This window comes from Anopheles cruzii, chromosome 3 (assembly GCF_943734635.1).
Source record: "Anopheles cruzii chromosome 3, idAnoCruzAS_RS32_06, whole genome shotgun sequence".
NCBI lineage: Eukaryota > Metazoa > Arthropoda > Insecta > Diptera > Culicidae > Anopheles > Anopheles cruzii.
The window spans coordinates 1,176,455-1,191,988 of NC_069145.1; the positions used below are offsets into that span (position 1 = coordinate 1,176,455).

Genomic DNA, 15,534 nt, shown 5'->3' on the forward strand with positions numbered 1-15,534 from the left:
GAAAAATCTCTGCCCATTAGTCACAATCACCGGAAGTGGCAGCAAACGAGCGAGAGAGGGAGCCGGAATGGACGCAGAACGGAGGCCGTGTGATGCAGGTGTGACCTGTGGCAGGATAAAAACCGAGCTCGAACCGGAACAGACAGCGGCACCGGCGGCGGAGCGAGTGAACTGTTGTCAATTCAGTGAAAATTGTGATTTATTTTATTTATGCCGAACGGCCGCGTCTTAATCCTCGGTGAAATTGGAACCTTTCTTCGTTTCGCTTGTTTGGAAAAAAAAAACCCCGTGAGAGTCCCGCGAAAGAAAAGGTTCCTTCATTTGCAGCTCCAATTGCGTCGATTCAACGTATTGTCAGTGCGAAACAAAGTAACCTTTGTTCCGCCTGTCAAAGCTGTCAAAATAATGAGCGGTGCACGTGTTTTGTTTTCCTTTCTTTTGCAGCGAGTGTAGTGTTGAGTTATTATAAAAAAGCTTCAAACTTTGGTCGGTTTTAATGGTGGTTTAAGCGCACGAATATATTATTAATACAAAGCGGGACGCGAGACGGGACTTTCACGTCGGTGTGTGTGAGTGTCCATTGACGTAAGACACAAAAGAATACGCGCGTAAAATATTTAAAAATGAAAGCAAACGATGGAGAAAACAGCTTTCGGCGCAAACACGCCATAAGAGGGCACCGAGGCATGCAAATTGTTAGGCAAAAATAGAACATAAAACACACACACACACACACAATACAAATATCTTTAATGAAGGTAATAAATTCGACCATGGAAAGAGTGCCGCCGCCGGCTCGAGGGTAAGCCCCGTAGCTGGCCCCCCTTCGTTCGTGTGCGTGAGTTCCTGTGTTCCTGGTTGGTGTGAAGCAACAAAACCGAAAAGCGTCAAATGAAAGGACATAAAGGACGACGAAACAAAGCGTCGCCATAACACTTACTTGAACGAATCTAATAAAATCTACCCTGCGCCTGGCTTGGGCCGCCGCCGTCGTTACCGCCACCGCAGCGCACGTGGAGAGGATTGCGCGACAAATGGAGAGCTGTAATTTTTGCAACATTTTCCAGCATTTATCATGGGACACGGCAAAGCCCGGGAGCCCACATTAAGCTGAAAAAAAATTGCTTCCCTGCTTCGGGCGGGGGGTGGCGGGCGAGACAAGTTTGGGCACGGCCCCCTTTCGGGAGGCAAATTAACGGAACGGAACCGGAACTCGGAAACGGAAATGGAGTGCAGTGTACGGTGCGAAAAAGCGTCAAAATTAGCGGCCTCGTCGAAGACGGCCGCCGCCACCGCCGCCGTCGTCGCCCGGGACGGGGAGTGAAAAATAGGTGAAAAGGTTAAGGAACCCCCCCGTGTCCTCGCGGCCGGTGCCAGGCCAGGACCCGGCAGGCTCGAAGGTCGACAGAGGACAACACGAAAAGGACGCGCCACAAGAAATACGGACGTTGGGCGTGAAACTTTCGGCGCTTAATTTTGGTCGCTTCCATTCGCGTCGACGCCGACGACGAGCCGCGTCTGGACGGAAGAGGTCGTTCCGAACACAAACCCCGGAGCGGAACAGATTTGCCACCATCACGCTAATGGTACCGGCGGCGGCGCTTAAGGACACGGGCACATTTATGGGCGGCGGCAAAATGACGGCCGGCGAGTGTAATCCGTTTCTTTCCACGCCATCGAGCGCCACTTTTTTGCGAACTTTGCTCGTTGCCTTCCTGCTGATGACGTTCAACGTGCACTTGGGCCAGGTGGTGGTGCAGGCGGCGGCCAGTGCAAGTGCATCCGCCGCGGCCGCAGCTGCCGGCACCGGAGGAATTGAACGCCGCCCTCCCGAGCTGGACCGACCAGCGGATGGGCTCAAAAAGCACCATTATGGTGAGTACTGCCAAATAGCAACCACAGACCCTTCATTATTACGACGTGAACCGTTAAACGGTGGCCACGACGGTATTTCCGCTCACACTGCTTTAAAGAATTAAAGGTATTTTGCTCTGAAAGGAATGCGCCTAAATGTAGGCAATCTGTACTACACTCACCATCGGTAGCAGCACTAGGCGCCTCCATCGGACAGATTGACTTGTTTTTCAACCGATCCAATCATTTGTGATTGATTTGAGACAGTTGCTCACGCATCGTGCGCAATGTCCCAGATAAGCGAAGTATGCATGGCTCAGCCGTCCGGCTTATTCCGTAATTTTCTCGCCCATTGAGTTACATAAATGCCTCACTATCAATGGTAGTGCCTGCCACCGGAAGTATCAAACACATAACACCACATCCGAGCCGCGCCTATTTGTCGCGTAGTATTTTATGTTCCCCAAGCCCGTGGCCCCCGGGTACCCAGGCGAGCACCACCGGAAAGGTAATTGAATGCGAGCGCTGGAATCGCTACAAAAAGCCCGGCGAGTTTCGAATTGCGATAAACAGATCCGGGTTCCGGACAAATCTGTTTGCCTTCAGCGTTTCCCGACCATCCAGGACGGAGGGCATCCATTTGGCAGACAGCAAAAAAAAACGTTGAAACATAAAACCGAGACAACATGGTCTCTCACGCACGAGTGCGAAAGAGTGGATCGTCGAGCCGCGCCACCGCGCCACGGTCCTTCGCCGCTCCGGGTGACATTAAATGGATGCGATCAGAAACAATTTCAATCGGTACGACAATAATTCTTTCCTTTGCTCTCCGTTTGCGTGGTGCGCGTTGTGTACCGAGCGAACCCGGTGCCGGGGTTCCGTCGGGGTTTTCATCGACTTCCGGCGTACGAGAGAACAGTAAAAGATGGTTTATCTGTCGCCAAAGGACCGGCAGCCGTTTGGGGTGAGCAGTCGAGTGCGTTTTTTTCGAGTGCGCCACGGTGCCAATGGTATCGGGCGTCCATCAGTTCACTCGGCTCGAGGCCTGGCCGGCCTGACCGTGCGGAGTGGAGTGCGAAATTCTGCCAGCAGCAGCCGGGCCAGCCAGCCAACTTCTGGTCCGGAGTTGGCAGGCTCGCCACCAGCAAGGAGAGGAGCAAGAGAAAATAAAACAAATAAATCCACGAAAATACATTGCCTCGGAGCGAGGACTGGCGAGTGTTTGGTGTCCTCCGTTCTTTTTACCGTTTTGGGGCACTAGAAAAACTTTTGCAAAATTTAGCAACCAATTTGCGCCGATCCTTCTGCGAATCGGTTCTGCGCATGCATGCAGTAAAAGGCAGCAAAAAGCCGTTTTGATAGAACCGTTCAACAACATGTCTATGGCCGCCGGGTGTGTGCTATCAACTGCCATCGTCGGTGTTTAGACGGAACCGGATGAGCAATTGCTGGTTGATGAAAGGCCGTTGGAAACGTTCCCCAGGTAGAGCCCGAGCCCGAGGTGAAGATATACTACCGAACCGGAAGAAGATATGAACCTTGTAAACTGTCTGTGTAAATCGGTAAGATGCTTAAGTGCTAGGACATTTCATCTCTGCTGCAGTTCAAGAAATCAATACAAACTCTGACCTCCTAATTTGACCACTAAAAAACTTATTACACTCAAAGTCTCTATAATTCAAAAAACAAACAAACAAACCAAATGTCAATCTTTCTATGAAACACGTGTTTGACAGCTACTGTCATTACTGTTGAGTATTCGCAATTTTCACCACTACTATATTCACCACGGCAAGCTGATTGTTCTATGTTTGGGAACACAGCGATTCACTTCTTATGAAACTATTGAAAAATAGACCTATGATTGGATCGCTAAAAAAGATAAAGAGCTAACGATGGGTTATACTTTCATCAAAGCAGTCAGATGTTTTATTGTTTTAGTTAGGCCACGAAATAATTCAAAATCCTTATACAATCAATCAAGGTTTTCCCAGAACTATAAATTGAATTGAGTTGAAATGCAAGCTTTCCGTTAACGAAAAGTAAATTATTCAATACACACTTTTCACACTTTTCACACTGGATGCGCTGGAAACAGGCGCAGGGACTTCAACCTCTGCAAATAGAGACCTCCGGAGTCCTTCCAACCGGCTCTGCGGATGCCGTGTGGTGAAACTTTGATTACTTAATTATACTCTGACCCACTTTCGAACACTGTGGCCCGGCGATGGTCAGCACATAAGAAAAACTCATTTTTAGCGAAAACCCCGAGGCCACATATCCTTCAAACGCACGAACCGGAGAACCGTCTCTGTGTGTGTCTGTGTGTGTGTGTGCGGAAAAGAAATGTTTGCCTTCCGAGGGCGTGATTGAGGACCAAAACTCAATCCGGAGCTCACCGCCACGCCGACTTTGATGTGAACTTTGCTCAGGTTGGCGTTCGGAAAATGGAAAATGCCACGGTGAAGAAGAGCCTTACGGGCACCGAACCTCAAACGGACCGTTTTTGGGGAGCGGTTTGTTAAAAGCCGGCGACTTCGCATCGACAAGCGCCTGGCCCCCAACTATTGCGTCGTCGATTTCGATTTATTGTGATGCTGGTGGTGCTCCTTCCCGCCCCGGACCGGGCTCCGGACACATTTAGATTCGATCAATCCAAACGCCCCGCGGGCCGCACGCGGTAAGCAATTTCATTTACTGTAATCAATTTCACCGATCGGCACGAACGCCTGCCAAACCCGCGGGCACCGCCGCCGCCGCCCGATTGATGGAATGCCGGGTGGAATAAAAATTAGCAACAATTTTGTTGGGGGGGGCCTAAAAAGTATACACGGGCCTCGGTTCGGCGTTCCAAAAAATCTGATTTATTCCATTTCGATCGGTCGGCCGGGCCGGAAGATGGCGCGGTTTCAGTAAAAGCCAATTTTGGACCCACCACCCGAGGCACGCCAGACGATTCCGGGACACACGTGAAACGTTAGACGATAAAAACTAAGCTTGGCAACGGAAACCCCATCCGGAGCGCGCGCGCCATATGCAGGTCACGTGGCAATGAATATGTTTTTGTTGCAAATCGAATGGAAGGCCCGGGTGAGCCCAGGGATCTCCCGGGGTGCCAGTATGTGTGTGCGTGTGTTTTTGTATTTTATTTTCCTCGCCCCCCCAAAAAGGCGCGATACGGGCCAAAATGCGTTGCGTTGTTTATTCCCGGGCCGCGGGTTTTGGGCGGCAAGTTTTTCGCGTGTACATTAAATCTGATTTCGTATCAATCGCCGTCGCGGTTTTGGCGGCGGATTATGCTGAGGCGGATTTGGCCATACGAATCTGATCACGGGGGATTTTTGGGGGCTGGATCGCATTTCGAACCAAACGGACTGACGTGGACTGTTTAGGATGGATTTTTTACGAACATAAAATATTGATACAAATTATTTAGACTCCATTTAGATGAATCCGAGGACCAGAGAACGGTTCCGGGGTGGTTTATGGCTTTCCGTACCATCTGCGAGAGACAAAAGCGCGTAATTCATTTTACACAGTACACACTACAATAAAGGATTACTGACCAATCCCAGGAAGTCCCAAATCTCGACCGTCCCGTGGGCTAGAAGATAGTAACACCTTTTTCTATTTATAGCCTACTAGGCTATCGGAAGTTCTCCCCTCCCACCGGACTTAAGCTTATCGCTTATCAGGACTCGCCGGCAAAATCCACATCCCTCGGATGCCGGCCGGCCGACGCATAGAATAATTTCCCTCCGAGGCCATAATGATCTTCTCAATAATTCAGGCCGCACCGATTGACCGACGTCGTGTGTGGGCTTCCGGTTCCGATCGGTGGCCAGGATCACTTCCTAAGGGATCACTTTGGGGGAAGAGAAAATTAAAACCCTTATCTGCCGGTTGCTTATCGATCTCCTTCAAGGCCTTCCCCGGCTGGCGGCCCGTTACGATAACTCATAAATACGAAAACCACTCCCCTGAGGCCGGCGGGCTTTGAAGGTTAGGACCACATTCATGGGATGGGAAAGTTGGCGATATTTTCCCCGGGAAGCCCGGGTGCTGCGGGCGCTCGGTCCCGCTGGAATTTACAGCTTGCCCGTGCCATCTTGAAATAATACCCTCGCTTCGGAAAGCGGCAAAAAAGGTGCCAACTTCATCAACGGGTCTCTCGGATCGATTCGCACCACCCAGGCCTTCATTTTAGGCCTCATCAGAGGCGGAGGGAGGCGATTGCGATTTTCGCCAACGAGACCGTTCGGCAGCGGATTATTTGCGTGGGGTTTGCTGCAGCATTCCCTGCAGCAGGAGCAGAAGCAGCAGCTGGGAACCGCATATTTGTGGCTTCACAGTCAGTCGTCGTCCCACGGTTATTTCACCCACACGTAGCTCAGGTAGCACCGACCGGTTTCGGGGATCCGGTTTGCCGACGGATATCCTCCCGGAATCCCCGACCCGGGTCGACCCTCGCGACGGGGAGGGTAATTAAAATTTAATTTTACCCCGTCTGTGCTGGAGATGGTGAAATTCTTGGATTTTTGCAATCACCCCCCCCCCCCCCTCTAGGGATGGCGGCCAGGGTCCAGGTGTTCCCCAGCGTGTGGTTCGTTTCAGGTGCAGGACGCCATTGCCATGACGCGGCACACAGAATGTGCCGATTCGGCAACATTTCACAGCTTCAGCGCCTCCGGGTAACACAAAAGGGATGCAAACGATGTTCCGGGAGGTTCAGGTTCGGGTGACACCAGCCCGGACCATAATTATGTTGGCGCATAATGATGGGAACCGGTTCTCCGGGCCACAGCTGTGGTCCGTTTCACACACGGGCTGATTTAAACTTATCAATTGCACTAAATTTTCAGCCATTGCACCCGAGAATAGTGTGACAACTGTTTCGCTCGTTTCATTTAATTTTCATTTGCTGCTAACGGTCCATTTTAACGGTCCATTTGAAAGTTTAAACAAGTGTCAACGGTTTGACGCAATCGAAGCAGGCTTTGGACGGTTGTTAGCGGATATGGCGAGTCGAAACATGAGACCAATAATAATCATTTTGCAAGCTTTTATTAGTTAAATAACTGATCAAATAAGTAGTGTAAGCCTTCGTAATTCCGCACAACTCTCAACACTGCAAAGTTCCAGTTTCAACCTCCAAATTGGTAATGCTCGCCCGGTTTCAATGCACCCGCGTGACGATAGTTTGACGAATTACGCCGAACTTCCGAACCACAAATCTCACCGGCCAAAGGATCAATGTACCGCACACAACACGATTACAAAGTTGCGCCGTCAAAGTTTCGCTTTCAGCCAGCTTCACGTAGCTTCGGGGAAGCTCTTTTTTCTTGTTGGACCGAAAAATTCTATTATACTCCGAGCTCAGAGCTTGGCGTGCTCGACTCGTCTTCCAGAAATGGGATGCTAGCTAAATCCGTACCGCACTAATCGCCGCTTTCGCTGCCATTCATCGCTAATCTGCCATCAATTCATAGCCGAAAGACGTGATAACAGCGCCGCGGCCGGTGAGTGTGCTCCTCGTCGTCGTCATTCCTCGCCTCGTGACGATGACTAAAGGATCCTTTGTCCGAGTCTGGAGTCCGAGGCATGTCAACAGCGAAAGTTGCTCTTTCGAAAGCGAACCAGCGGCGGCTGACCCGGTCCTCCTAATCCGGAACAATGCTCCCTCCAAGCACAAGAGAGAGTATTCATTACGACCACGGCACGGCGGCGGCGGTGGCGGCAGATCGAACGATCATCTCTCGAGATGGACAACCCCGTGATGGCTGCGGTGGCTTGCCGTAAGATGAATGCATAATGCATGCACATTTTGTCAAAATCCTTGCCGCTTTTGCCCGAGCAATTTGTCCCATGAGCATGCAGCGAGCGCCATTTAACTCTCGTGAACACCGGATGCCCACCGGGTGCTGGCTAAACTTTGTCCTTAAAACCCCGCGCAAGATGTAATCCTTTCGGGGTCACTATGGCGGGCGGTCCCCGAAAGGTGTGTAAGCGTCTCAAGAGCTTATGCATGCACCATATCGCGCGCGGTGCGCCACACAAGAGACACAGTAGTCGAGTACGAGGACCCCGAGTACGAGGGGAGCGAGTGTAATTGAAGAAAAGTTTGTCTGTGGCCGGTCTGAGGGCGAATCATATTACCGAGTATGGTGCGGGCATGACGACGACTCGGGACGAAACAAGCTCCCGACGGCGAAACCCCGGCTGCAGAAGATGAATGTTGGCCCGTTGGAAGTTTTCAAGTCGCCACCACCACCCAAAAAGGACCAACCTGACCGGGGCCAGGTTAAGGGCTCTCGATGGACCCCGAAAAGGTTTCGACGCAGCATCTTTGGAGCGATTTTGGGGTGTAATTTATTTAAATTATCAAGAAAGTAGAACAGACACAGCGAGACAGAGAGAGAGAGAGAGAGAAGCGGTGCCACTTTGTTCGTGTCCGATCGGGACCAATGGGCCTCCGAGAAGAGAAAGTTTTGGCCCCCCGTTCATGTGGCGTGATTAAATAATTAAATAATTTCACTCCCAGCCAGCCAGCCAGCCAGCAACACAGAACAATGTGGCCCACGAGGCATTTGCGCTTCCCCGAAAGTGCCTCGCCCGATACGTGACTCACTGACCAACAAAGGGGGGGCCCGAATCTTTCACGACGTCGGCTTTTGAACCGGAAAAGGGATGGATAATTTCTAATTCAATTTATCCATCCAACAACGGTAAACACACGGACCCGCCCGGGCCCGTCCAAGTCTCCAGGAGGGTGATCGGCAAAATTCCTTGAAAATAATCGTGGTCTCAACGATGGCCCATCATCGGCAGCCGCAGCACTCGGATTAGATTACAAAATGTACGCTCAAGGATGGAAGTTTGTGGCCTTTCGATGAAGGACGTGCTTGAAACTGTGTCGGAAAAACTTGGCAAATCATTAGGAGCAAAAATTTATCAACAACCAGTGAGTGACGCCCCCTTCAAGGTGATTGTTGTTTTGCTTAAGTGACCGCACGCAACATTGTGTAGAGCAATCCTTCCGACCGGCCGGCCTTCTGGAACCGTAATGAACACGAGCAATCACTCCTGGAGTGGTCCGTTTTTGCATATTTGAAATCTTTGTCGCTCCTGGCTCTCCGAGCAGGATCTTCCGAGAAGCGAACCAAGATGGACGTTCGATCGACTGCAATCGACAGGACATGTTTTTACTAAAACCAAAACTTTACTATCCCCAGCATAGTTCTTGCGTGCAGTTTGTGATGTGCTTGGGATAGTAAATAGCTCCATAAATAGCTCTATCGATAGCACTACGGAACGGGGCAGGGTTTCTCACCCATCACAAAGCATGGTAATTTGTCCGTTCGCTCGGATCAGGCTCAGGCTGCCAGATGGTCAGCTCCTGATAGGTTGCTGCTAAATTGTTTTTGCTTCTCCACTTCAACTCTATCAAGTGTCTCGTATCGGAAGGCATTAGATGGTCTATGTTTTGCTTGTCATCCACTGATGGAAGGCTGCAAAAAACCCGTTCCCGTTCCATCGTCCGGCCAGATTAAAAGTCAAGTTCAAGTCAAGTCTCCAGATGAGTTAATATTAGGTTGGGGAAAAAGTATTCCATTATTTCTCGGTAGATGACTGTAGCGACCTCGTCGTAGCGATATCTTTTCAAACAGTCCGCGAATACGAATTCGAGCAGTCGAGCAGCAACGTCGAGCAGCACGGTCGAGCAATCATCACGTATTCATTGAACAGTTTTCTGCGCACCTTCGAAGATTAGCTACCACACTGTCTTTGTGACTGGTGTTTATGCTGCAGATAGTCTTACAGCTAGTTGCGATAAATTTTGGTTTCGTTTCGTTGGGCCGTTTAAGTTATTTTCGATGTTAAAGATGCACTTCGCCCAGGCAAACCCGTCATCGAAAATGTCGATAAAATCACACAAATAATCAAAGTGGATCGGTATGTTAGTAGTCAGTGCAACGGTCAGGAGCTAAAGATTAACTATCAAGCCGTTTTAAGCCATTTGTGTAAAGCTGGATTCACAAAAAAGCTCGATGTTTGCGCGCTACCCTATTTACACAAAAAACAGGATGGCTCGAATACCAAACAGCGCAATTTCTTAAACGAATGGGTACTGGGGATGAGCAATGAGATACATACGACAATACTGTGTGGAAACTGCGTGCTCGTGCTTGAAACTGCGTGCTTGAAACAGCTGAAGCAGCTTAACCGGTGGCTAAACCAGGAAAAACGCCTAGGAAGATTGTGATGGGTATATGGTGTGACTTGAAAGGAATCGTTTATTGTGAGCTGCTGCCGTGTGGCAAAACACTAAATTCCGATCTCAACTATCAATAACTGCACCGTTCGAAGCTAGCAATTGACCAGAAACGACCAGAATCGGCCTACGGAAGAGGTTTTGTGTTCCACCAGGACAACGAAATGCTACGCACATCTTTAGTGACTCACCAGAAAGTCCGGGAGTTTGTTTGGGAAGTTTTAATGCATCCACCGTATAGTCCGGACCTTGCACCAAGCGATTGACACCTTTTTCGCGCATTACAAAATTTTCTGAGTGATGGAAAACTGAGATCAAAAAAGGATTGTGAAAATGGATTTCTCGAGTTTTTCGCCAATAACGATTTAATCTTCTACGAAAGAGGCATTATTTTTAAAAAGGCAACAAAGTTTTGAAACTCACGCAAAAATAATGGATTACTTTTTCCCAAACCTAATACCATAAACCGTCGTCTGGTGCGACCATGTTTTGAACGATTCCGATTTATTGTGAAACCGTGGGCTGAGGGGTCAACATTCAAGATTCAAGTCGACGGTTTGCCGAAGAAGATTGATTCGCAAACAATTAGCAAACATTGATGAGAGCCCTCACACTGCATTGGTGCTACTTCGGCATACCAAATCTCATTATTCACGGTCTCGCTCGCGGACTGATAGTTGTAACCGCCGGCAGGTTTAGTCCTAAGCCCCGGCCGCACCAGGATTGCCGGGGTAAGTGAGCTCCAATTCAATTTTCTTCGCTCGCTCCGGCCATGCGTCAAATCGTTGGTTCCCTCAAACACACACAGGGGCTCGCGAGGGCCACGCATGAGTTTCATTAATAATTATGCGCTCTCAAAATATCTCATTTACTGCCGGAAATAATCTACTCTCCGGTGGCCCGGGCCCCAGCCCTGGCCAGACAGCACAGCGTCCGGCGATTAAACGGTTCCCACCGGGACTGTGCGCTCGTGCCGTGCCGCGGCGTGTTATCGGGGCCACCAAAAACGAGGGTCCCGGTGGTCCTGGGATTGGCAACTTTTCGGGTTTTTCGACCCGGGGTGCGATTAAGCGGAGCGGGAACGTAATAAACATTTTTCATCCACCTCGCTCCGGTCCCGGCACCGTGGTTTGTCCTGAGTTTGCTGGGCCCTCGAAAATCCTCACCAAATCCTCGCCATCGGCCGGAGCACGGCCGGTGGTCGGAATAATCTGCGCTGCCATCGAGCGTATCATTAATATTTCTTATGATACGGGGAGGGTTCGGAGCAGGGTTCGATCGGCCACCGGAGTCCGCCGGATGCCGTTCCGAGAGCACGGGAAGGCCGGCGTTTCTTGACCTAGGAGCACCGGGCACCGTGGGTTTGCCAATTTGCGTGCCACAAATCCGCAGTCCCCGGTGGACACGCACTAGGCAGACAGTGGCGCATCGGCCATTTTTCATTACCCACCACACACACACGACCCTCCGTCCGGGTCCGGGTCCGGGAAAACCAAACCGACAAACATTGTGTTCCGCGCCGAGAGCGAACAATTGTTGTTGGTGTTCATTAGATTGTTTCGTGCGGAAAAGTTAATCACCGAACAGATAATCAAATAAACATACACCGATGGGGTGGCCGGCGACCGGCCGTACGTTACGGTTACGGTCCCGGATGGTCCTCCTGGTGCGGGGGGAGAGTGCGGGGACTTTTGTGCGTTTAATAATGTATCGAGCCCGGCGCACGGTCCGTTGGTGCGTCCGGGTGTGGATCGATTTTGAAGCCCACCTGGCCCCCGTCCGGACACGGACACGGCGGCTAATTTGGGTCCATGTTTTTTCTCCACCACCACCGGCCAACCCGGGCCAGCCGGAAAAGTTGAGAAGGGAAATTCGAAGTAAAGCAAACACGGACGGGCGAGGCCATTTAAAATGCGCGCACAACGCAATGTGTTTGGGCTTTTCTTCGCCAAACACAGGCACCGGTTTTGGGTGCTGTTTTAAGGCGGAAATAACTTTCCGGCCGGCGGTTCCCCCGGACACTTGTGGGTGCAATTAAAATTTTAAAAGCCTCGTATAAACATGGCCAGCAACACGGGTACAACATGACGGGGGTTGAAACAATATGTGCAATTTTATAACGCGCATAGCGCATGGAAACAAACAGTTAATGAATTGTGAAGGCTAAATTTGTTTGGAAAGCGGCTTTTTTGTTTCAAGTTTTGTGCTTGATACGCGTCCCGATTGAACGGCACCGTCAGCCGATCGGTGCCTCGCTTCGCTGGAAATCATTATTTTTCACAAAACGCGCATAACGCGATGTCGGCAATAATCTTTCAACCTTCCGAACCTTGTTTGACGAGCCGCCATCTTGCCTCGGTAGGCAGCCAGACTAAGTCTATTTGCCCGCCCGTGGCACAATTAGGGATAGAAAAGTGTTTCCTTCCCCGTAGGCCGAAGGAAGCCAAATGAAGCCATTTGATTGCGCCCGCAAAGTTTATATTGTTCTGGAAGAGCAATAGGCGGCAGCCGGGAAAAAAAGGGGAGAAAAAAGCCCCAGTTGGCCTCCTGCACACGGCGACGGCACACCTTCGGAGGACCCAAAAGAGGACCCACACCCGCACAGAAAAGAGAAACAAAAGAGCGGAAAAAGTGCGGAAACTTTCCATAATTTCCATGCTAATTATGCCGACGTGTTGCCGAATCGAAGCAGGCGGCGGCGGTGACGGTGGCGGTGGCGGTGCTGGCGAAACAGACGTCAAACTTCTTGCCCAACGTCAAAAGTCTGAAAACGAAATCTAAGCAAACTTTGGCGCGCTTCGCTTCTGCGCTGATTGCTCGCAGTCTTATTGCTCGAACCGGAAACGGAGTGAAATTGGTGAGTCAGTTCCGAAAGGCCTCACGCCCTGTTTGCGCTTCTTTTTAGGGCCCCCTACACTGACCGACCGAAGATGAGGCGTTTACTGCAACGATGGGTATGCAATTTTGCACATAAATTTGTTGTCTCACCACGCGCGCGAGTTGGGTGACGGTTTATATCCTTTCACCGGAAGCACCGGAGGGGCCAAAGCAAACGGGCTACACTTCCTTCCGGATCCGGCTCGTCGATGGGCTGGAAAATCTGCCTGTAAATTATGGCCGCCATTAAATTATGTGACATTAAATCCACATCCCTGTGGACACTGCGTGGAGAGGACTGCGCACCGAGGCCTACGTCTTGCCAAGTTGGACCCATTTTGGCTCCCGCTGTCGACCAAGAAGCTGTCGAGAGCGAGAGGACACACAACCTTCGGCAGCCAATATCCCTTCTCCGGTGTGTGCCCTCCCTATTTATGGGCGAATTAAGTTTAAACGCTCTGGCGAACCCGGGGCCCCCCAGACAGCGAGAGAGGACATCATAGCTCGGCACTCTGATTACGAGGCAATATTTATTTATGGATTCAATGAACGTCGCCGTTTGACGACAGCAGCTGAAATTGCTATGTACCGGCAACCAAATTACACATGTACCCCCCTGCGCCGGGTCTCGGCGAGCGCCAGGATGTCAGTTATTGCCGAGCCCCGGGACCAGCGCGAGCGTATCGAAGCGGCGAGCTGCAGCATCGTAAAATTGGTCCGTGGGCCAGTCCGTGTTCTAGGACCACCAATGATCGATAAGTAGCATGTTGTTGGCAATTTTGGGTTATAAATCAAGCAAAACTCTCCCTCTTGCCTTGTGGCTTTTTACTGCTCCGAAGCCACGCCCGTTCCGACGTCGGTAGTTCCTTCCGCTACTAGAACTACTTTGTGGCAAGGCATCCCGTTTTGACTCCCGAAAGCCGTGATGGTGGTGCCGGAGTGTCGATTAATTGAAGCTGTTCCCGATTTTCTTTTCACCACTTTACGACCATCTCGGGGCGCCTGGGGAGAACGAGGCGTCGGCAATATAACGCCAGGATAGTAAAACATGAAAATTTCCCATAAACGGCTGCAGTAATCACCATCACCATCGTCGCCGCCGCCGCCGCACAGCTGTTTTCACGCCAATAAAAGTTTTACCGATCGATCGGCCGTCTCATTAACACGCGGTGGGCAACATTTACGAGCCCCCGAAACCTGGCCCTTCGACCATAATTATCTCTTCAAACCGTGGAGAGGTCCTTGAATGCAGTTCCCCGGCCCTGTAAGCGGCCGCGAGCTTTTCGCCGTGCCGTAATTGCAATGTAATTACTCCGACAAATGAAGCACGGCACACTCGGATGGGCGGCATTTTAATATCGGCCCGTAAGTTCAAAGGTTGGCTGGCGTTTAATTTCCCTCGAGGTTTCCGCGTCGTTTCGTGGCGTGGCTTTACGGCGGCCGTTGGTGGGTATCGTATGAGGATCATGGTTTTGATGAGCTTTCTCACATTACTCGCACCAAGACGCCGACCGCACGGTTCTTAAACCGTGTGCAGGAACCCAAACCGGGCTACGTCTTTAAAAGGGCCGGCCCGGTGCACCGCAGGCGTCTTGGTAACGTCGAAAAACCGACAACACAACAAGGATATGAATTTTCCCAGGTGTACATTTGCGTACCAAGAGCCGGCGCTCGGTACAAGGACACCGACACATAAAAGGTAAACATTATCCAGCACACAACAGTCGCCGAGTTGCTCGGCCTGACCACTTCACTCGGCCCGGCCCGGTCTGCGGTACGGTTAACAACGTGACATTAACCTGCAACTCGACACGTTTAGGGGGTCTGGGCCCCGGCTTCACTTTTTTCGGTGTTCTCATCTTTCCTGTAAGCCGCGGCCGCGTAACCAAATCCGGCCACATATGCAAATTAATTCATTAGGGCGCGTGATGTGTACAAAAATCTCTCCCCAACGCAGAGCGGGGGGGGGTTCCTGAAAAAAGAAACGAGCCGACCGAAGGTACCGTTCCGGCACCGCTAGGCTTAATTAAAATATCAAGTTCACCGCAAACCCTCGCTTTCTCTCTGACGCTGCGTCAGATTTGATGCTAAAAATAAATGGCTAATATTTTACGGGTGAAGCTCCTTTACAGGACAATCACTTAAATAAATCTCGGCACCTCGCGGCGAACACGCGGTACGATCAAAGGGAAACTGGCCTGGAGTTTGCCATATGTTTCGACGGCAAAAGGAAGCCCTTCTGCGACGCAACGTCAGATGGAGGGCTTATAAAGTTGACGAGCGAGATCAACCGGGCTCGGTTAGCAATTATTGTGCGGCGGCGTATTGTCACAGCCAATAATTGTTGTTTGAAGCACAACGAGAAACTATTATTTTAAACATTAATTTTATTAGTATTATGTGCCTTCCCGAACGTGGCGAACGATGGTTGCCATATGGGCCGCTAGAGGCGCTACCGTTCCAGCTTCAACTGTCAAAAACGCAGGCCGAGCGAATTGGATCGAAGTAAACTTTGATCAAACTCGGTTTTT

The 15,534-nt window shown here is 50.7% G+C and overlaps 1 protein-coding gene across 1 annotated transcript in view; it reads left to right on the plus strand.

The window, feature by feature from the left end:
- The first annotated feature begins 1,583 nt into the window (after positions 1-1,583).
- LOC128274550 (uncharacterized) overlaps positions 1,584-15,534 on the plus strand; it is a 58,551-nt gene continuing 44,600 nt past the window's right edge. Inside the window, exon 1 of the mRNA XM_053012779.1 lies at positions 1,584-1,875. Within this exon, the coding sequence (XP_052868739.1) occupies positions 1,584-1,875 (292 nt within the window). The remainder of the gene's footprint in view (positions 1,876-15,534) is intronic.